Source organism: Struthio camelus, chromosome 4, assembly GCF_040807025.1.
Source record: "Struthio camelus isolate bStrCam1 chromosome 4, bStrCam1.hap1, whole genome shotgun sequence".
NCBI lineage: Eukaryota > Metazoa > Chordata > Aves > Struthioniformes > Struthionidae > Struthio > Struthio camelus.
The window spans coordinates 77,771,737-77,793,934 of NC_090945.1; the positions used below are offsets into that span (position 1 = coordinate 77,771,737).

Genomic DNA, 22,198 nt, shown 5'->3' on the forward strand with positions numbered 1-22,198 from the left:
GGAAGCACTCGCAGAATGAAATTAAACGGAGGGAAATAAATATAAAATAATTAAAAACCATAAAAGGAGGAGGAGAGAAAGATCAGAGACAGAGGAAGAGAGAAAGCGGGTGTGGGACCACCAGTCTTGGGAAACGCCTAAATAAGGACCAGCCTGGACAAACGCACTAGGGAAGTTCAACGCAGGGACGGACAAAAGAGCCCGGCAGATTTTGAAAGAGGGGAAATAAAGCAAACACTGCAGTTTGACACAAGCCTGGAAGGGTGGGAGACAGCTTGACGATCCTACGCCAGAACCGCTGAGGCATGGAGCGGGAAGAGGAAGAAATTCCAGTTTTAATTAGCCGTGCTGGCGCAGGGACCGAGCGCTGCCACTCCACAGAGCAAAAACTCGCACCTCTGAGGCGGGTTTCCGAGTCGGGGCTCAAGCGCATCGACAAGGGGGAGCAGGAGCCGCTGAGTACAGCGACTGCTGGCGAGATCAACACCGCGGGCGACGGCCCCGCTGCCGGGGAGGCGAGTCCCCCTCGACACCGCCTGTTCGACCCTCACGCTGGTATCAACTGCGTAAATAGGCACGAACGCAGGGACCAGAGCCCACGCGTCCCCGGGCTGGCTTGGGAAACGTTTAACAGTGCCAGGCAAAGAGCAGAGCGCCGTACGGCCCGGGGCTCGGGGTACCGGCCTGGGAGGGTAGCACAGACCCTGCGCTCCTGGCTCTACTGCAAGCAGCCTTTTGCAAAACATAGCCGGGTCTGGCCTTTGTCTCTTAAGAAAGCCTACAACACCACCACCAATTTTGTTCCGGGCTGAAGAAAAGTATTACATTCAACCCTAAAGAGAGATTTTTTTGGTTCCTCATTGTGAAAAAATTCAGGAGGGAAGAGTAAATCAGCTTAGCTTGGATCAAAGCTATTTTCCCTTTTATTTTCCAGTTCCTGAACGGAGAAATCGGTTTCTTATAAAACCTCTGGTTTTCAGTTTTTCCGTTTGGATAAATCCCAGAAGCAGTACACGAATTTTAAGTGACAAAAATATTACTTGCAAGTTATCACTTCAAGCGGCATACACTGATGTGAGACTAATCCATTATATTTTTCTATTAACTTCCACATTGTTGCAAACGCAATTTTCAACAGCAATATCCCACCCAGCTATTTAAGAATGCATCTGTAACACATTTCTTCAGTTATATATATAATCTTTTTTTTTTTTAATTCACAGAATCACTCTTCAAAACACAACCCCAGCTTGCCATTAAGCTGCAGGAGTTCCAGGTCAAAATTGTGTCATTTCTTACAGGGTAATTCTACTTTCAATTCTCATACAAAACCTCTGTCAAACAGTTACAGAAGACAACAAATGACTAATACAGTAGATGCTTACATAAATAATTAATTGATTGCTAGGGTTCACTGGGTCAATAGAGCACTTAAAAGAATGGCTCAAAGCCATCTGTAACAGATACCATGGCTTATACCTGTCTATAACTAGACCATTATCAGCTATTTCTGATGCACCCTTAATAAAAGGCCTGGCTGAGGCTTCTTGGTGATTCCAGTTTGCCCTTATCAGGGAAGTCTTATTATTAGTACTGGTTACAAACAATAGCTTTGAGTAAAAGCTATATGAGATCCCCTGCTATCTTTGGATTTGCTTTAAGACTGCTTTCATTAGCTACCTGCCAGAAAGAGATTCCTCAGCTTTCTATGGGCCGGGGTAGGGTAATAAATCAAAAAATATGCTTTGAAGTTTCATGGATGCAGAAAGCACCAAAATGCTGCAAGTCCCTCAGCTCGCAGCAGCACCGGCCACGGGCAAAGCACCCTGCAACGGCTCGCGCTTGCATTAGTCTTCAATGGAGGAGCGTCAAACATGCTGTTCCTTGCAAGAGATCTTCAGCACTGCATTACAAAAATAAGAGCGCGAGCTGTGCAATACCTGTACACAACAGGGAAAGCGCCCAGCAGCCAGGGCTTTCCGGCAGGAGCGGGCAGGCTCCTTCCAGCTGGCTCTGATTTTAAGCTATTGCTTCAGACTAGCCACCAAACATTACCACAGCTCTTTCTAGAGAGGGTAGTTCCCATCCTTGGTACTCAGATATCATGCGCCTGGATAAAAATATAAATGGAATTGAATATGCTGATTTTTTCAGCAATCCACTATTTTTCTCTTAAATGTGGAGAAAATTTGAAAAAAATCTTGAAAACTAGCTCCTGTATTCAGGCTATCACGTAAAAAAACTTTTTGTTCAAAACAGAGGCCTTAAGATGCAGATCAATACCTACCGAAAATTGCTAAAGTATTTGAGTGCTCAACCGTGCACACTGTGGGGAACTAGCCCTGATCACTGATGCTTCTGAAAAATCCTAGGTGGCTTAAATACCTCTAGTGCTTGAGAATAAGCTTTTCAGCTCATGCTCTTCAATTTAAGATTCAATGTCAGAGGGGCTCAAAGCTTTATACTCCTACAAATCTTGCCACAATTCAGACACCTATTATGAAGCCTAAGTTTAGACTATTTTGAAAATCTTACCCCAAAACATGCTTTTGGGTAATTTTTTTTATCTTGGCCATTCTTAAGAAAGCAACTGACAGAAGGAAGAATAAGTGAACACCCTTTAAAAAGGCATTAATTTGCATTTAAATTATGGGAGAAAATCCCATATTCCTTCTTGAGGTTTATTCACAGAGACAGTCAGGAGAAAATGGACACAACCATACTACCAGAAGACATCCAGCACAGGAGAAAACGTTCAAAAAAAATTACTCATAGCCAGATCAAAGCAGAATGCCTGATGCTCCTGCCATTTCAATGTTGATAAGTCCCTGCATTGCTTGTGTTTGCGGGTCTTGAGAAATTAACTGTGCCTAAAAAAAAAAAACTACTGCTGATGTTCCATTTACTCAATGCATTACTTCTTGTATTGCAGATTATTTAATAGCACTCACATGTATCGGGGTTATTTAAAACTCGAATACCTGCATGCAGAGCTTTCTGCTCGTTTCGAAGCATCATATCCATCCAGTCACAGCTACTAATTTAAATACTGCTGCATTAACTGACAATCATGTCAATTATAGACTACCTTTAGAGTGAGTTTGCGACTACATGGAAAAAATAGGCTATATTACTCTGCAGAATTTACTATAAGATGCATTTTAATCTAATTTTCACATGGCAACTTGCCAAAGCTAGTAGATCTGAAGCAAGATCTATTTTTGGCTTATGGATGTGCATACTTAGCACGGGTTTGTGCGTATGCTCCTATTCCTGTAATAAATAAAGGCAGCTGCAGGGGCCTGCAATTGAGTATGTTTATCCCATTTACGTGCAGGACGTCGCCCCAAAGAAGTGCCAGGGAATTCAGCTCTAGGAGCATGACGTGGAGGGGTCCAGTGCGGACAAGCTGCCAGCACAGTCCTGAGCGCAGGGTGCCCGCGGTCACGTGCGCCCCACGGCCAACTGCCGGCAGGACCAGGACCAAGCAGGCTCTGCATGTGAAAGATGAGGCTCATCTGCAAACGAAATGAGCCAGCCACCCAACATGCCCAAACTGTATCCAAGGAGGTGGTTTTTGGGAGAGGGAACCTAACCTTAAAGGCACTTTACATGATTCAAAGGAAAAAAATATAAATATTGCAGTCAATCACTAACGATGGACAAAACGCATCCCTAAATCTTGGCAATAGAGGAACTGTTTTTCCTAAAGCATCCCAACAAGAGACAGACAGCAAATATGAAGAGATGTTGGGAATTGCTAAGCAGTAGTTATCAACAATTGCCCATTTGATAAGAGGCCAGTGTCTGAAATATTTTCACAATTATTACTAAATATACTTTCCACTACAGATTAAAACAGAGGTTAAAACTCTAATCCTAGCCTTGCAGCAACTCGCTGATCTGCAGAGCTCATTGCTCGAGGCATCTTCCCTGAACCAGAGAGGTGCCGCCACGGGACGCGTTTGCGGGAAAGGCCCTTGGCTGCCCAAGGAAGAGACCTATCGCCGACTCCCAGCTCCCGTGGGGAACACCATCATGACTTGAGAGGCTGAGATAAGGTCACAGCCTCTTCTCCGGGCTTTCTGCCCTCCCAGAGCCAACTCCAAGCCCCACGTTGGGCTCCTCACCTCTCCATACAATGAGCGAGGAGAGATGAGCACAAAAATAATGGGATTCACAACAGCCAGCTCAGGAGTTTGGCAGGCACACGAGGTCAGCACACTGCAGAAGCCAACAAGAAATGCTTGATAGAGATGCCTCAGATTCCTGTTGCCTCTTGGGCATCGACAACCTGGGCAGGGCTCTGGGAAAACACATTCCTCCACGGGCAAGCTGCAGCCCCAAGCTCTCTCCTGGAGGCAGGTTAACTAAGCCCTCTCTCTTTGTAGAGCGAGCAAGAGCAGCTCTATTCTCTCAAAACAATGTTATCAGCAGCAGCCTGCTTATCCCACTTATCTGGCAGCTCAGCTGCCTGCGCCTTACCCAGAATGTGGAAGAACTGGGCTCCATTGCCTCCCCCTCTCTGCCGCAGGGGACTCAAACCCACCCCGTCCCCCTCCCCGCGTTGCGGGGCAGCGAGGCAGCAGGCTAACCTGGAACTGAGCCCTGAAGAGCGCTGGGAGCTAAAAAACAGCCTCCTCAATTCAACCAAGACCGAGTCAATGTGTAAGCAGCTCACTTGGCTGTGCTGCAGCTGCTCAGAAGGAGCTCTGAGCTGCATTTTCAGGAGAAACCTTCTCCTCTTGCAAAGGTAAGGCAGAGTACAGCTACTAGCCAAGCCCCTGGAGCTCTCAGCCACGGTGCAGAAGACCAAGGTCTCCTCCTAGGGTTGCCCCTGGATTTTACCTACTCCGAGCACTTCCTATGTCAGCCCAGTACCCTGGAAATGACTAGGTGCCAGGTAGACCCCAAGGTGTGCCCAGGGCAAAGCAGGGCTGTTGACAGAAGAGGTGCCTCCAGGACTTCACAGAATCACAGAATCGTTTAGGTTGGATGGGGCCTCTGGAGATCATCTAGTCCAACCTCCCTGTTCAAGCAGGGTCACCTAGAGCATATTGCAGCACTTGCCAGCAGCTAAGTGGGGTTGGTAGGAATCACACAACTTCACATCCAGCAGCCTATCTCCTGCACACCTGGGTTCAGCTCCTCCAATGTAACCTCTGTTCCAGCACCAAAAAACCACCGATCCAAGAGCTGCTGAGCACAACTCACTAAAACGCTTGCTCTTTACCTAGACGAACATCCCACCAAAGGTAAGAAATAATGAACACCTCAACAGGAACCAACAGCACTGATCTCATCCTGACCAACTAACTCTGACCTCACCTCAACTGGTCTCACCATTGGAGACGGACCTGACCCCAAAGTCTCTGCCTAGAATGAAATGGCGCAGGATATCCCTCTCAGGGACTCACCTCAGGAAAGTGCATGGTGTCGCCCAACCAAGAGAAGCAGGAACTGAATCCTCATGCATTGTCCTTCTCTAGCCCCTCTTTCTTAGGATATAGCCCTACCCTGGAGCGCTAGGGATGCTGATGCCACCTCTGCAACTGCATCCTCCCACAGTGGGGGACAAAGGACAGTGGGACAGGAAAGCTCTGCTCACCACCAGTCTGGACAAGGAGGGTTGAGGCACACATCTCCCTGTTCGACACCCCCAGAGCCCTCCCCGATGGACGTGTCGAGATTGCAGTCTCCTCGTACTGCTAAATCGAGCGTCACTGTTGATTTCAGTGCTGCTGATGCCCATCCTTGCTCCGCTGCATCAGCTCCACTGACCTGGCTCACATGAACTGGCATGAATGCCTGATTTTTTTCAGTGAAAGAGGAGACTATTTCAGTCCAAATTAAGCAGTTTTCCTAGCAAAATTAGGCTAAACTAAAGCAAACCTTTCTTAAGGTTTCTCAAAATTCAGCTGTTTCTGCAGGGTCCCGTGCAGGTCTCACTACACACCTGCTTGACACAGTGGTGTTACCTGGAGAGGCAGAAAGCCTAATACAACTGGGATAAATTTTAAACTTCTGGGGAAAGCCATCAAGACAACCGCGAGGTTCCACGAACTGCAACCACATGGACGCACCCTCAGCAGACCCTGCTAAGATACCCAGCCAAAGGGCACACACAGTTGCAGTAAAGAGCGTCCTAAATCGCCACCGAAAGATCTGCTAGAGTTTGTCAGCGAAAACAACTCTGCTGATTTTGGAGAGTGGCTGTTTTGTATCAGTAACAAGGAGTCCCGTTTTCATTCAGTTGTGCAGCTGAAACCTCGAACACGGAAGAATCACTCTTATCTACAAGCCACTGCAAAAATATACCAAACAACTGACTGCGATAGATGCTTGAAGAGACACTGTAAAATTGATTAGTCATCAAAATCATCAGACTGTAAGAGACGTTCCAGCTGTGCTACTCTTATTTGTGTAGAGAAATGCAAGAGGCTGGGCTCTATTTAAAATTAATTTCTTTTTTTTGTTTACTAGAGTCTTAAGTTACTCTGGTTGACAATGAAGCCCATTATCCAATTCCTTTCTTTTCCTCCACTGCCTTTTTTTGTTGTCGGGGGGGGGGGGGGGGGGGAGAGCAGGGGCGCAGAACCCAAATCAGGAAATTTCCAGTAAGTGCTCTTTTTAAACGAGAAAGAATTTTACATAGAGCTCAAGAAGGTGCTTTAACCATTCAGTCGTGTGTTTCAAGCACAGAGCTCAACATATAAATAATTCCTTTGAAATCAACAGCAATTTCAAGGCAATCCACCATGTACAAGCTTACAGTCAAACACTAGCCCAAATGTTGTGCAGATCCTTGCCGTAAGGGTAAGAGGGCAGGAGAAAAAGATTTGAATTTTGGCTAAAGTGCTTTTGCAAAATCACTGTCAGCATCTATTTTTCAGTTCATGCAAAATTCAGTGGAAGAAATTTAACACAATAACTTTGAGACTAGTGGTTCAGAAAAACTGCAAAAGAAAAAAATTTAATATGCTGTCGGGAGCACACGGGATTGTCAAATACTAATCAAGTTGGCAATTATCGCATGAAGCATCCACCAAAGTCAGAGCAGCAACCGAAACGTGGGCTTCCCACACCCACCATGGGATTTCTGACCAAACCAAGAGAGTCGAGGAGCCAGATCCCACTGCAAACCACGTCCTTTTAGCCATTTTTTTAAAAAACGGACGTGCAGCCTGCATAGCTGCTTTGCCAAAACTACCGAAAATGATCTGTTTTAACTGTTAAAATAATTCTTCATTATTGACTTCTGCCTTACCAGAGCCTATTTGCTGTTGACACTCTGCACAACACAATGCGACTCCCGGGTAGCACAAGGGATGCACTGCAGGACAGGGGTGGGTGTGGGTTTGCCAAGAGCAAAGCTTCAGTAAAACCACGTCCTCCATCATCACCTGAAACCTTGCAACCATATCGCAGCTCTACCTTTGAGTTTGTCACCATAAAAAACAACGATTCTTAAACCCACCACAGAAATGCTCCCTTCTCCTCCCTTCCCTGTCAGAAAAAGGATATTCAGGCAGACAAGCAAGGATTCTCCACTGGAGCCAGAGGCAAGGTGACCCGTATCTTCCCAAACGGATGGGGGGCAAGGCCAAGACTTGCTTTCGAGGTGCGCTACGCTACATCCCACTCAGCCATTCACCCTTCCCCTCTCTCGTGGTGACTTCACATACCTTCTCCAGATACACTCCCAAGCTCTTAAGCATGGGGGGCACAGCAGGAATCTTTACTTGAGAAGGAAAAGAGATTTACATCCAGTTTTCAGCAAAGTCATTATCACCGCCTTAACTACAGAGACGCTAGCAATACCCCTATAGCATTGCAGAGGATGTGCCAGATTGGCAATTTCTTCCCTAGTTATCTAATGGAAAGAGTTTTCACTAATACTCAAGTCATGCACATTGCTCCCACTTAAGAGAATGAGCCCTTCTCATCCTCACGGCAATAATTAATGCCTGTGTGTTAGCTTGTGAGCTAGCAGAATAAGCGACAGCTCGGGGCGGGAAGCTGTTTTGTTGTCATTTCTGTCCTTTGGGCAGGAACAGCAGAGCCGAGCTGGTATTCTGCTCGTTGTTCTCGATACGTATAAACAAATAACACAAGTTTTAAATCTCAAAAGCACCCAAAACCCAAGGCTTTTCTAAGCCAGCTTCATTTATATTGGTATCTTATAAGGAACATAAAGAAGGAAGAGACCTGAAACCTGTATCTGGGGCGGTGGGGGAAGGAGCAAAATACTGAATTCGAGCTTCCTGCAAAGCTATACCAAGCAGCACCACACAGTTTCATGCCAAATGGACAGATATTGCACAAACTGGCCTAATTATGACTCGAGCCAACTTGCTTCACACTACTACCATCAAGAACCTTTAACAAGTACCAACAATCCCCCAAACCTGCTTTTTACAGCATGGCAGAAGCTTAATTACACATCATTAGATTCTGTCACAAATTAAAGGCCACACACTTACTCCAAAGTTGAAATCAGCCCTTCAGGGTACCAAACAAAAGCAATGCAATGCTTTCAGGTCATGGTGTCAATGCAGCTGAACTGGATTACGTTACTGACCTTAACCAAAGCGAGGGCATTCCTCACTCTTCCTTGGAATGCATTTTCTTTACTTTCTACAAAAGTTAGTGTTATAAACATAGTCATTTTGATCCCTGCCCTGAATTCTGACCATGCAAATCATAAGCATTAATGAAAGATGCAGCTCAAACACCTATTAAGTCGATGTTGAATGTTCTTCTCCTGGAGTTCCCTATTACCCTCTCCAATATAATGCATTGTCTAACCTCAGTACAGAGGCTCATGATGTCTTTCAGATGTTTTGCCACAGCTCTTATTTTTGCAGCAACAGCTTTAATAGAGTTTGAGTTTTTAATGATGTGCAAGCTACACAAGTCACACATCAGTTGATTTTTTACAAAAACAGACACTAAGTTTAATACAACATCTGCAAACGATAGGATAAAATCTGCACGAGATCTGCACCAAGACGGGAAACAAGATCTGAAGAAAGCACTTAAGACACGCTGAGATTTTTATGACAGGATGAACATAATTTTAGAAAAACTTAGGACTGCACATCAGAAAAGGAAACACTGCAGTTATGGTAGTTCCTGTTCTCTCTATTCTCTCCTATTCACTCTAGGAGTGACCCAGGAGATGCTCTTACAAAGAGGTCCATCACACTTGGGGAACAGCAGTGATTCAGGGAAATCAGTCACATGGAAAAACAGAGAGCAGCTACCCCGAGAAAACAGAAATAGCTAACGTGGGTTGCTGGCCATTACCTTTGCTCGCCCAGCTCACTACTAGCACTGAGCAACCACAAATAACAAACCTCAAACCCAGGTGACTTCAAGTGACACCTAAAGATCCCTTGTGCTGGCTTTCACCCCCGTCTTAACCCCCCAAAAGGGAAAGAGTACCTTCCCTGCTTATCAAATCCTGCAAGGATGCTTTTTTAATAATCACGTTAAGAAACCTTTGACAGCTTGACGAGCAAATATTAACATGAGGTAGTATACTTACATGAAGTGCATGCATACATGTCAGACACGGATGAACGCCAAGGTGCCAAAGGCGGGCAGGGTGCCTGTACGTACCTGGTCTGCGCCTCTTCCGAAGCGCGTGCATTAAGGAAGGGTCTTCTCGAGTAGCCCGGGAAAACCTACGCATTAGCCAAAACGGCTTCCTCCGCGTATTTGGGCTACGATCTCCCCTTCGTCCCCACTCCGAAAGCTCCCACCAGGCGCGGGGAGCAAAGAAACGGAGCGCTCGAGAAACGAGGGGCGCACCGAACCCGCGAGAACCCCTCGGCGCAGGGGCCTGTCGCCTCCCTTGGCCGAATACCCATTTTACAGGAGGGGGGAAAAAAAAAAAAAGGTGGGTTTTCGCCCGGTGCGCCCCAAGAGCTGCATCCTGGCTACTTCTGAGCTGGCTCGGCGCGGCCGACAGGAGCACAAAGGAGGGGCAGCAGGGAGCAGCGGCTCGGCCCGCGCCGGGCCGGGCTGGGGGAAGGCTCCCTGCAGGGCCCGCGTACTCACCTGGCGGTTTCATGTAATATTGCTCAATATCAGACATGTCCGTATGCAGCGCGCAATCGAGATAGTGGAGGATAACTTTTCTGCTGAAGTAGTACCTCATGCCCATCAGCAAGATGGGCAAGCAGCAGGTCAGCAGGAAGGACTTGGTCACAACAAAGCACATTACTATGGAGATAAGGAAGAGAAATAAACGACACCTGTCAGAAAAGAGAATTTAGTGTTGATTTCGGAACGCAAACTCATTAAAATAAATAAATAAAGCAAAGCACACGCAAGACACACGCCTGCAGTACAGATGCGCGGAGCGATGCACTTCGCGTTTGGAGCGGCGGCCCGGCACGCCGGCAGGGTGAGGGGCTCCCGGAGGCCGCGAGCCTGGGAGAGGCCCGGTGGGGCGGCTCGCCCCGGGGACGGGCCCCGCACCCCGCCGTTCTCCCTGCGGCCTGGCTGTTCCCCTCAGGCGGCTCCTGGTGGGTTTGGGGTGGGGGGGCACCTCGCCTGCCCGAGCGCCACGCACAGCCAGGGCGCCCCGGCATCGCCCCGTCCTGCCCAAGCCCCCCCACCGCTGGGGAAGCCCTTCCGCTCGAGGTGGGCGGCCGGGACCCCGAAAGCGGGGCACCCTAAGTCACCTGCCGGGGCTCCCCCCCCCCGCTGCACAGGCCCCTTCCTCTCCCAGCTCGGGGGAGGGCAGCACCACCTGCCTGCCCGGGGGGGGGGGGGCTGCAGCCTGCTCTTTGGGGAGGGGGGGTCACGTTATTTTTTGGGGGGGGGATATCATTTGCAATGGGGAGGCACATCATTTGCAACCGGGGGGGGGGGGGGGCAAGGCGCATGATCTGCACGGGGCGGGGGGGAGGCACCTCGCACACGTTATTTTGGCCATGCCCCGGGCTCTGCCGCACGGGTTCCCCCCCCCCCCACCCGGGGGGGGGGGCGGCGGGGGGCGCGCGCGCGCGCGCTCCGAACGCGGGCCCGGCCGTCTCCAGGCAACGGCGGAACGCGGCGGCCCCGCGCGCCTCCCCCCCCCCCCCGCCCGCCCGCCCCGGCTGCGCGCGCGGGGGGCAGCGCGGGGGCGGTGCAGAGCGCGGTGCGACCCGCGCACCGCTCCCATCCACCTCCCCCCCCACCACCACCCGCGGCCTGGAAGAACTGGAAAAACGACTCTGCCCGACGCCCCCTCCCCAAATCACCTCGACCACCGCCGTGCGCACCCGCGCAGCCTACGCGGGGAGCCCCCCTTCCCTCCACGCCGCGTCCCCCCCCCCCCGCCCTAAAACCCGCGCAAGGCGCGCAGCCTCCTCCTCCTCCCCCCCCCCCCGCCTCGCCCGGCGGCCGCCCCGCTGCAGCCGCCGCAGCGCTGCGGCTCCGCGGCCGCCCGCGCCGGGCGATGCTGCGGCGGCTCCTGCAGCGCGGGGCTGGCTCGCCGCCCTCCCTACCATTTTTGTTAACTCCCGGGGAAAAACGCGACCCCTCCCCCCCAAAAAGAGCCTGTACTCACCCGCCAGGAGCCCATAGAGCAGCTGAGTGAGGGGCTGCTGCTTTAACCCTCTAAACGCCGTGTTGGGGATCCTTTCCATGATACCTTCGTAAAAAATGCGGCGCACCACCTCTTGCTCGGAAGGGTGAAATTCGCGTATATAAACGTTGTCTTTCTTGAGATCCTCTTTCACAGCGCTCAGAGGAGCCGGCGAGGAAGAAGGTGAGCCCGATAAAGAGGGCCACATCTGGGAGGAAGAAACAATGATCGTATCTTTTTTGGATCCTGGCATCGATTCATGGTCCTCCGCCACAATCTTAGTCTCACAGACCATCTTGGGAGACAAACAATGCATGCAAACCGGCCGCAGACGGGGGGCAGCAGGAAGAGAAAGAGGGGAGGGGGGGAGGAAAAAAAAAAAAAAAAAGGAGGGGGAGAAAAAAAAAAGGGGGGGAGGGGGAAGCGGAGCTTGCAGCAGGGCCGGAGACCCGCCAGGCAGCGACGGCGGGGGCGGCGGAGGGGCGCGGAGCGGAGGGGCCGGCGGGGAAGGGAGAAAGGAGCTGCGCTGCATTTTGGAGAGGCATTTATAGTGCGGCGGGGCCGGTGCGCCGGGCGCGGGTCCCCGGGGCCCTAGCGCCGCCCGCATTGGTGCGCGGGGTCACATGTGACCGCCCGCCGCCGCCCCCCCCCCTCCCGCCCGCTTCGCGCTGCTGCGGGGGGCGCTGCGCGGGCGCGGGGGCGCCCCGGCCGCCTGCCCGCCGCCAAGCAGCGGAGCTATCTAGCTATATATTTTTTATTTATTTTATTTTATTTTTTAATACAAGCACCCTGCGATTGGCAGCTTTCTGGAACAATCGCCGCGGCCCCCTGCGCGCGGCGGCGCGGAGCCGTCCCGCCGGGCTGCGGCGCGGGCTCCTCCGTAGTGAGTCATGCAGCGCTGCGCAGCGGCCCTGCCGCCGGCGCGGAGGGGCAGCGCTGTGCCCTGCCCCCCCCCCCCCCCCGCTTCCCTCCCTCCCTCCGCGGTGCAATCCTGCACGGGAATGCGCTGCCGCAGGGACGCGCACCCCCGCGGAGAGGCTGCCCCCAGCGCGGCGCGGCTCCGCTGCCCTCCGCGCCCGGGAACTTTTCCCTGCCGCTGCGCACCCCGCGCCCGCCGGCCGGCCGGGGGGCTGCGCACGGCCGCGGAGCGGCTCCTCCTCTTCGCGGGACCCCAAAAGCTTCCGTCTCTCCCGGTTGAAACCGGCCGGCATCTGCCCGAAGCATGCGCCGTGCGCGGCCGGTGCGGGGTCGGGGCCGGGGGTGCTGCGCTGGGAACCCGCGTCCCCCGCCTCCTGGTCCCCCCTGCGTGCGGCCGGGCAGCGGGGGAGACCGGCCTGCAGCCCGCTGCGGGCTGCCCTCCTGCAGGGTGCATCCCCCTCCCGGGTGCACCCCCTGCAAGGCACATCCCCCTGCGGGATGCACCCATGCACCCTCTGCAAGGCGCATCCCTCTGCAGGGTGCACCCAGGCACCCCCTGTAAGGTCCATCCCCTGCAAGGCGCATCCCTCTGCAGGGTGCACCCGTGCACCCCCTGCAAGGTGCATCCCCCCTGCGGGGTGCATCTGTGCCTCCCTCTGCGAGGTGCACCCATGCATCCCCCTGCAAAGTTCATCTGTTGCCTGCCCCCCACAGCATGCTCCTGTGCATCCCCTGGCATGCCTCCCCCTTCCAGCTTCAGCTGTGCCTCCTGGCTCCTCCTGCGAGGTGCACCCGTGCGTCCCGCTGCAAGGTGGCACCCATGCATCTGCCCACCCAGGCATCCCCGCTGCGAGGTGCACCTGTGCACCCTCCTGTGAGTTGCACCCCTCCTTGAGGGTGGCACCCGTGCATCCCCCTGCGAGGTGCACCTGTCCCTCGGTGACTGCGGCTGATGTTGCTCCCATCCTGCAGGCTTTGCAGGTGTGGGGTCCAGCTCTCTCAGCCTGCTGCGCTCGTGGGGTACGGTTCGGTCCTCAGGAGGACGCACACTGATTGCATCTCTGCTTCAAGCTAACAAAAAAAAAAAAAAAAAAAGCATGATTTCATTGTTTAACTTTTCTTTAAAAAAATATTCAGGAATAAGGGAGATCACAGAGGAGAGAGAGGGAACGATTAGGTAAGGGCTTGGAAACCGTTCTACGTGGAGGAACCGTGCCAGCACCCACCGGGCTCGCACGGCATCCGGCGCCCCTTCGGAGGAGCAGGCAGGGCCCCGCGTGGGTGGCCCCAGCTCCGGCCATCCTACAGTTCAGCCGCCCCAAAGCTCGCAAAGTCCAGGACTGTCCGAACTGAGGATGTCCAAAAATGCCACCACCTAGGGCTGATGGCAGCCTGTCCGCTAGAGGCATCCGTTCACCGGAGCAGCAACTTCTCTTGGCTCCAGAGCGGAGACGCCTGAAGGCCGGCGCTGTCTCGAGGGGGGACACGCAGGGCCAAGCCCAGCCGCCGTCGCGGCTCGCTGCGGTGGGAGTCCGTCCGCCCCTTCGCTCGGATGTCGCGCAGCTCTGCGTCTCCTCGCAGCCCCACGGCACGGCAACGAGGCTGTCGATGGCGGGGTGGGGGGAAATCCAGAGCAGCGTTTGCCTTTGGATTACAAAAGCTTCAGGCCAAAGATTGGAGGAAGAATTAAAAATAATGCTTAGTTTCCATGTGCCTGGGTTAAGCAGGAGTTTATTTTTGCTCGATACTTTCTAGTCAGATGTGTTGCTTCCTTATGAAACAACCACATTAACAAAAACAGCTCATTCCTTTGCAAAACTACCACTGGGGTCACGTAACAGCCGGCGGGAGCTCCCAGCTCCTGACCCAGCCTATGGGCCCAAGCGTTTCCAGCCGAGTTATTTATAGACGGGCGCTTAATACTGGTATACTAGTCATGCGGCCACGTTTGAGCATCCTGTAAGCAGTAATTAGTGTCCTCTGGTCGCGCGAGGTAAGGAAGTCCCGGTGCCGGGGACTGAGACGCTTCATCCTCTGGGATGATGATGGATGAGGGACGTCATCCCTCTGGGATGAAGCGATTCATGCCCCGTCGTGCAGTACCTCTAGGAGGACATAGGCACTGACCCAGGCTGCCTGGGTCCTCAGGCATGGTCTTATTGATACACTTTGCCTTTCTTCTTGTCAAAGCAGGTTTCTGGATCCCTCTAGGAACGGGGAGGAACCGAGGCTCCGTCGGTGCCGAGGAGGGGAGGAACGGCGCGGGAGCAGACAGCCCTGACTGACTGAAGCAAATGTCGGCGGAAAGCAAGGGCCTCACTGACATCACTTGCAAAAGCCAGTCAGGTTCGCAGACAGCCGATTTGGGCCCCTGGAATAAAAAGGATATTGTTAACAGCAGTTTTTTGGCAAGGCAACTGCTCTGCCAGGAGCTTTAAGTCTTTAGGAGCACAGTTGTCATCCCGAGTCACTAAGCATTTTTCTCTTGGTTTACTTCTGCCCCTCCAGGACCTGAGGGGAAATCTCCCAGATGCCATGACCTACCGCTGAACCTCATGGATACAACTAATTTAATTAAGATGGACATTTTGGAGTTTTGAATTTCATGCAAATGCTCGCAGCAGCCCTCGCTGTTCAGGGTGAAGAGGGAGCTGGCATAGATGTGCCTGTGGCCAGGAAACAACCTGGAATAAACCAGGGTAGATTGTGTGAGTCTGATGACTGAGGAACTTCGAATGTTTCAATCAGAAGCTTATTACTTGCTTTGTCTTCAGCAGGTCTGCTTTAGATTGCCTTTGCTTTTGATTAACATGGCCAAGCAATAAGCTCTGGGAAGTGCCATTATTCCTCTCTCGCAAAACTTCAGAAACAATCTCCTGTTTCCCGGTGATGGGAAGAACCTATTCGATGTACAGCGCAGTTATTCCTTCCCCTCCTGGCAAGTTCATTCCCTACCCTCACTCTGAAATTTTAGATTTTATCCAAACATGGGATTCAAAAGAGTCAAAACACAATTTTTCTTCCAACCGAATATTTCTTGAAGCAAAGAAACTAAAGCATGATACTCTGTTCTTCCAAACAAAGCATTTTATGCAAACAATTTGGAATGAACAATGACTCTTGAAGAGCATTTCTACTTTAGGAGGGGTAAACACCAGGGTAGGCCCCCTTATAAGCATCTCTTGACCATTGCTCAGTCATCCATTGGGTGTTACGAGAGGTCCTGCTGGCCTAGGCACGCAAACGCCCAGTGCACCGGCTCTGTCTGTCTTCAGCAAAAGCTGCAAGGAGCCACAATCCGTTGCTCATCAGAGGCTGCATCAATCAACTTCAGCAATTAACTAGTTGACAGCAAAAATTGCCCCAGGTTATATTAATGCAGTGGTTCCAGAATGTCTCTTTTCAGCACGATGAGGCTGTCTGGCAGGGACAGCTTTCGACCGTATCCTTTGTAATGTCTCTATCAGCAAGCGATGAAGGAGCGTATCAAGATTTAAAGCTCTTGGGCTTAACGTCGAATAGAAATATTTTCCCCAGCTTTCCTGACTTGCTGCACTGGCCTCAGGGTCTCCTCAAATTCAGTCCTGAAAGTGTTTTTTCTGCGAGTGATGGGTACACGCACCCTCTTGGCCGGAGCGCCACGGGGTCGCCCCTGCAGCACCGCAGCTCTGGCGCGCGTGTCGGGAGAAGCCTCTCGCTAAGAAAGTAGAAAGGAAAAGCCTCTTTGTTGCCTGTAGATGTGCATATGAATGCATTTGCCTAATAAATATCTTCCTAAAGCAGAGTAATTAGCATCGCAGGATTTGCTCTCTGCTGCACTCCTCCTGACTGCAACAGCTCTGCAGCAGCAGTTTCTCTTAGGGACGTTTTTATTTCACGCTGAGAGCACGTTCCTGGCCTGGTTTCCGATGCCCGGACCCCCGCGGCCAAGGAGTCACAAGCCCTTTGCCCAGGAACTGTGCCGGCAGAGGGGATGGCGCAGCCGCCGTCGCGGCGCGCGCTGCGCTGGCAGCGGCGGCCCCCGCACCCCGCGAGCGCTTTGCAGGAGCTGCGCTCGGATCCCCGTGTCCCAGCCCTGCCTTACGTCGCAGCTCGTCGTGCAAATACTTAGTCACTAAAAAACTGGACGGGCCAAGTTATTTCCAGCTTGCGAAGCTCGGTGAATCTGTAACCGAGGGGCAGAAGTGGCAGCGACTGGCCAACGCAGATGTCTGCCAGGCAGCCTTCTGCGCCTGAGCGCACCGCTCTCCGCTGCCTTCGTAGTTAATGGAGAAAAGTAGGCGCTTCCGAAGTGCAATTCCTCTCATCCGAAAGCGGACCGCTAAAATAGACCTGATGAATCACATGCTAAAAGTGGTTGTTTTTGTCTATAAAGAGAGTCCAGCGTGGATGAAGAAGTCTCCACTGGAGATATCCGAAGCTCGATCTCAGCCTAGAACTTTTTTGTCTGAACGAATGTTTTGGATCGTGAATAAAATACTAAGGCTTCAGAAATGGCATACGTTCTCAGAGCTGTTGTTAACCTTTTCTGAAGGGTAATTTCGGAACACGCATGTACGTTTTACGCATTTAGGATGAAGAAACTCCATTCTAGATCACAGCAACATTAAAATGTGAGCTGTGTTTCAGATCAATCCAGCTATTATTCCAGGGTTTATCTAGAGCACCTGGGTGTAACAGAGAGGAATACTTTCAGATGAGGAGAGGTTCTGCAGAGATTTAAAACATCTTCACTTAACGCATGGTATTTCCCGACAGAAAGTGCAATGGCTTGGGGAGAGTACGCAATGTCTGCCTTCCAGTTAATGTTATCGTTACAAGCTTGGATAAAACTTTTTTGAAATTTTTGCCAGCTTTAACCAGAGAGACCTTCATTTATGTTAGCGGTAGGAAGCAGCGCATTGTGTGCAGACACCAAAGTAAGGCTCCACGGGAATTCAAGGGAGCGTTTGTGCGGGGTACCGTGTTGGGAGCACGATGCCATGAGGGAAACACCACAGAAACAGTGGGCAGAAGAAATAAGTGTGGCCTGAGAAAAACAGAGAGCAAGAGAGCTCTTAAGGCAGGCATATGGGGAAATAATACTGAGTGGCGTGAGCCAGGAAAGGCTCATTTATTGGGTTTGGGGAAGGAGGACTTTGCACAGGCTTTGAAAACTAACAGCACTGTTTCAAAAAGATACCTACCTCCACATGAATTTTTCCTCCTCCTATGAATAACCTGCAACTACCTGAATTTTGGCTACCTGCTTGGGTCGGTGGTAGGAAATTTGCTGCGTCGCGAACAACCCTCCATCAATGCGTATCCACCTTGGCTAAAGGAAAGGAAAAAAAGCCGTAAGCTTAATGACTGTACTTTTGACCAACAGCTAGTTTACTGACATTTTTAACAGTAATCGTTTTAACTAATAACTGCCCATCAAATTACAGCTCTAGCCTTATAATCTAAGAAGGCTGACAGGGGCTCAGAGAAATACCGTTTTGTTTACCCCCGACATAGTAGAGCTTGGCGATGTTGGGGTGAAAGCGGGGTGCAAGGACGCAGGTGGGGAAGGAGTGTGAAAAGGACTCGCTGGAGGGAAAAGGAGGGGAAGGGGCAAACAGGCAGCACATCCCGGCGGGGAGAAGAGGTGAATAGATTTTTGTAGAAAGGAAGGAGAAAATAGATGTCAAATGAACCAAAGGCAGGAAAAAAAGGGGAGTGAGGTGAAGGGCTCTGTGCCCAAAATACAACTAATGAACCAAGGGCAGCTGCCTCATCCCAAAACGAAGACCTTCCCCAAACGAGCTCTATGGTGATAAGGCAGGAAAAGCTGCAAAAGCGTGCTGCACATCAGCTCGTGGAGGGTCTCACCTCCTCTCCTGCCGGGAGGACAGGCCCCCTGGATCAGGACATGATCACACACAGTTGTTCGTATGAATCACATTAAGATCTGCCTGGAGAACAGGGATTCCCAGTTTTCCTAGGGCAGACAAAGCTGGAGCAACTTAATGCTGGAGTCCGGTGTGAAACACGCTTTGGTTTTCTCTGTGTGCACTGCTCTGATTTTGCTGGAAACAAGGCAAGTGCAGGTCATCTTTTCTTCATAAGCCAAGAACAGTGGGGTTCTCCTTTTCAGGAAAGCCACGTTCACTTTCTGCCACCATCACTTGAAAAGGCCCAGTGTCTTATAGCCTAGAAAAGCTCCTTGCTCTTTGGAAGGGCGATGCTTGTGAACAAGATAGATGCTCTTGTAGCAATTCCCCATTTCCTGGGACTGGCCTGAGCCTCCCCCATTTGCTTTCAATGCATCCTTTTCCCTACTTTGTCATTCTGTCTCCGTTCTTCTAGCCAGCCCTGCATCCTCGTGCCCCAAGAAAGCATTGTGCTGCTCGGCCCCATCTCGCTGCATGGCCTCATCCCACTGCTCGGCCCCTCTAAGCCTTGGCAGTGCCTTTGCTACTGGTTCAGCCTCCCTCCAGAGCACCTAGCACCCCACAGCCTGGTTGAATGTGGGGTAGCTTCTGCTTGACCAAAGCTGAAAGCTAGCTGAAGACATGCTTTGTGGATCTGTGATGTGGCAATCAGGTTTTTGGAGCTCAGTTAATAAAAAGCAATATTAAGGTTTCCATTGCCCCCCTGCAAAGGAGATGGCTAGGTCCAAGAGCTGCTTACTTTAGCTCTACTCTCTGCTCTCCCCTTATGGTGAAGTCCACAGGTGTCGTCTGGAGCTTCTAGCCTGAGCAGGGCAGTGTAGACGATGTGGTTATAGGTAAGGAAAGTCATTGGAGTGTGTCCTAAGTGAGGCTTTCATCTCTAAAACATCCAAGTGGAACAACTTGGGATCTTAGTGCTGGTCAGATAGTAAAGGCTGTTGGCAGTACCTGGGAAGAGCAACCCCGGGAGCTGCCGGGCCAAAAAGGTAGTGTGGGCCTGTGCTAGAGCACGCAGCACTACCAGTACGGGTGTTGTGGAGAAGCAGGAAACACAGAAAACCCAGCTAAGTGCCTTTGAAACCAGCACAGACGTCGGCTGGTGTCATCCAGGACTCGAGCTGCAGAGGAGGAGATGGGGCTGAGGTGAGCAGTGGCTGCGTGATTGGAAAGACGACGCTCAGAGTTACGTGGTAGATGCTGCTGACCTGCTCAGCACTGCGCAGCTCACACCAACACAGGCCCTGGTCCGGCAGGATTTGCAATCTAAAGACAGCAGGCGCTAGAAGTCAAAAGGGGAGATTTTACTTTCCCCTCTGACTGGTGCCACAACATGATAGTGGGGGACACTGTGATCCTGGGGCGCCATGCTTCCTTTCAAATCAGAGTTTTAACAACTTGTGATGATGAAAAGATCCAGTGGCATTTTTATACTGTTGAAATTATGAATGCTCTGACTGAATTCCAAAAACGCATAAACCTATCGCATGGTACTACAATTCAGAGTGATAAGCACAGTCTGGGACCCTGCAGAGACTGGGATAGACACTAAACCATCCTGCAGGTCTGGCTGGATAAAAGAGGGCAGAAACTCTGGGTCCGAGCTGCCCTTAGTGATGGTCTAGCCTCGTTTTCCTAGTGCTGAGCACTGAATTGGTGCCTTCAAGTCAAACAGCTGCTGTTTTGTTCCTCTCTGTTTGTTGAGTTGGGAAAGTGGCTGAGCATCCTTCTAGAATGAAAATTGCTGGGCAAACATACACTTATGCCATTATCCTGCAGCTCACAAGAGTGTTTGAAAGGGCAGTCACTTGATTAAACGCATAGCCGGGGTGACCGAGAGGAGAGCTGGCTGCCTCCAGAGGCAAGAGCTGAGTCTGTGCATCTCTGGTGCCAAGCAGGCAACGGGAGGAGGGATGCAGGCAGGAGGGTGTAGGACCGGAGCGGCAGGATCTGAGCCTCAGCGAGCATCTTTAGAAAGTACAAGAATGTGACCCTGGAAAAAAGGAACCCAATCATAAGATTTGCAGCATTATCCCATCTCTTATCCCATCCAGCCAGGGAAAAAAGGATGTTTGCACGTCTTGAAGGTCACCAGATTCATGCTGTTCTAGACCAAGGATGAATTCACGCCAAGCCTGGGAGAACGGCAAGCAGCTCCGTGGTAGACAGGCAGCGGGGATCTCACCTGTGGTGCGATTTCAGCAGCCGGAGGTGCCTCGGGGTGGAGAAGAGCCGGGCGAGCCATCCCTCTGCTCGTTGTTTGCCGCTTTGCCAAGGGTTTTTCCCTGCCACGGAGCCCCAGGCGTGCCTCGCTGGCCCCGGGGCCGCGCTGGCCTACCGGGAGGCGAGGGCTGCTTCTCGGGGCCCTGCGAGGCGGCCGCGCTGCCTCCTGCCCCGCTTACGGGCGGTAAGCAGGGTTCGTCCCGCGCTGTGCGGGGATGCGCAGGGGACAGGAGAAAGCAAATGCACACAGACCTCCAGTGGCACCGCCGAGTACTACACACGGTTCCTGTCCCCGCCGGCGAGACCTTTCCTAAGGCTTCGCTTTTCCTCTGCAAGTGCAAGCGGGTGAACAAGAGCTCCTGCGCGAAAGGAGAGGGTCTGTAGGTGAGCTAAGAGAGAAAAGTTACTCTTTTCCCCCTGATTCAGAGGCCAGCGCTGCCTCGAGCGCAGGCTCGGACGAGGCCACAGCCCGCGCTGCAGGGGTCGGCACGCTGGAGCCCCGCGCGAGGCCGTCCTGGCACAGCGCTCGGCTGCTTTTCCCACGCTCAGTCTGACTTCCGGGGTTGGCCACCCGCAAACACGGTGTCCAGAGCCTGCTGCTCGTTCAGGCAGGTCCCGGGAACTCCGGTGCTTGGAAATACAGGTTCCCCCTGCGGAGTCCTAATGCGGGGGCCATCCCCACGATGCTGAGGTGCTGCGACCTGGCACGGGCCCGGCTCAGCCGTTTATAGCACTCCCTGGGCTTTGCAACGCTGCAGCTCAAGTGCAGAGATTTGCAAGGATTTCATTCCCCAAACTTGCTGTGGCTGTTGGGAAAATAGAAGTCTTGAATGCAACGGATTTCCCTGAAGTGAGGACTTAAGGCCACCATACACTGACATGTATGACATTATTATATATGACGAGGGACCAGCTCTCAGGAATCCTCAGTGGAAAATATACTAAAGTGCCTGAAAAGTTCTGGTTTAAGGACTATTGCGGTATACTCATCCATAGGGCCAGGCACTGCGCATTACCTGCAAGCCCACAGGAAACAAAAAAGCGGTAAGGAAAATCCGCAGTCTGCTTCCCGCTCTTGGAAACCCACAGAGGCATTCCTGCCCGAGCCTCCCTCTGGCTAGTCTGCTCGACACAGATGCAAGGCTAAAACTCACCATCTTCATGTGATTCAATCAAAAGTGTTCTAATAACCAGCACTTCTTCACACACCTCTGCTATAAATATCCCTATAAGAAATGGTTATTCATTTACTAGGTAGTGCTCTCAGTGCCGGTCTGCTGCTCCCGGAAAAAAAAAAAGTGCTAGCAATACAAAAACCTGATTTTTTGCTGATGATTTCTTGGGCTTAACAATGGCCAGGGAATTGGCCATGTGATGGCTTTTCTTTTCCGACTCCCTTCTACTACTTCAGAAATCCTGATTTCTTCTTAGCTCCAGTCTCCTGCATTATTGCACAGTTTCTTCTGTCTGCCACCCCATCCGACAGTGCCACAGTGCCCCTCTCCTGCTCTTGGTGCCCTCTGCAAGTGGCAGAGCCGGCTCCCAATTCAAGACAAAACTGCCT

The 22,198-nt window shown here is 51.8% G+C and overlaps 1 protein-coding gene and 2 long non-coding RNA genes across 3 annotated transcripts in view; 1 reads left to right on the forward strand and 2 right to left on the reverse strand.

Moving 5' to 3' along the window:
- Nucleotides 1-12,159, reverse strand: part of NAT8L (N-acetyltransferase 8 like) — a 34,052-nt gene extending 21,893 nt beyond the window's left edge. The window contains exons 1-2 of the mRNA XM_068943558.1: nucleotides 11,564-12,159; nucleotides 10,066-10,230 (exon numbers count right to left, since the gene is read on the reverse strand). Coding sequence (XP_068799659.1) covers nucleotides 10,066-10,230; nucleotides 11,564-12,113 — 715 coding nt within the window. The 5' untranslated portion in view covers nucleotides 12,114-12,159. The remainder of the gene's footprint in view (nucleotides 1-10,065; nucleotides 10,231-11,563) is intronic.
- LOC138067249 (uncharacterized) lies at nucleotides 11,681-16,998 on the forward strand. Its single transcript, XR_011141121.1, has 2 exons — nucleotides 11,681-11,764; nucleotides 14,693-16,998. It is a non-coding gene; the product is annotated as an uncharacterized lncRNA (long non-coding RNA).
- LOC138067250 (uncharacterized) lies at nucleotides 13,576-21,186 on the reverse strand. Its single transcript, XR_011141122.1, has 4 exons — nucleotides 20,597-21,186; nucleotides 19,154-20,404; nucleotides 17,686-17,813; nucleotides 13,576-14,870 (listed from the first exon to the last, which is right to left on the reverse strand). It is a non-coding gene; the product is annotated as an uncharacterized lncRNA (long non-coding RNA).
- Between the last annotated feature and the right edge of the window lie 1,012 nt (nucleotides 21,187-22,198).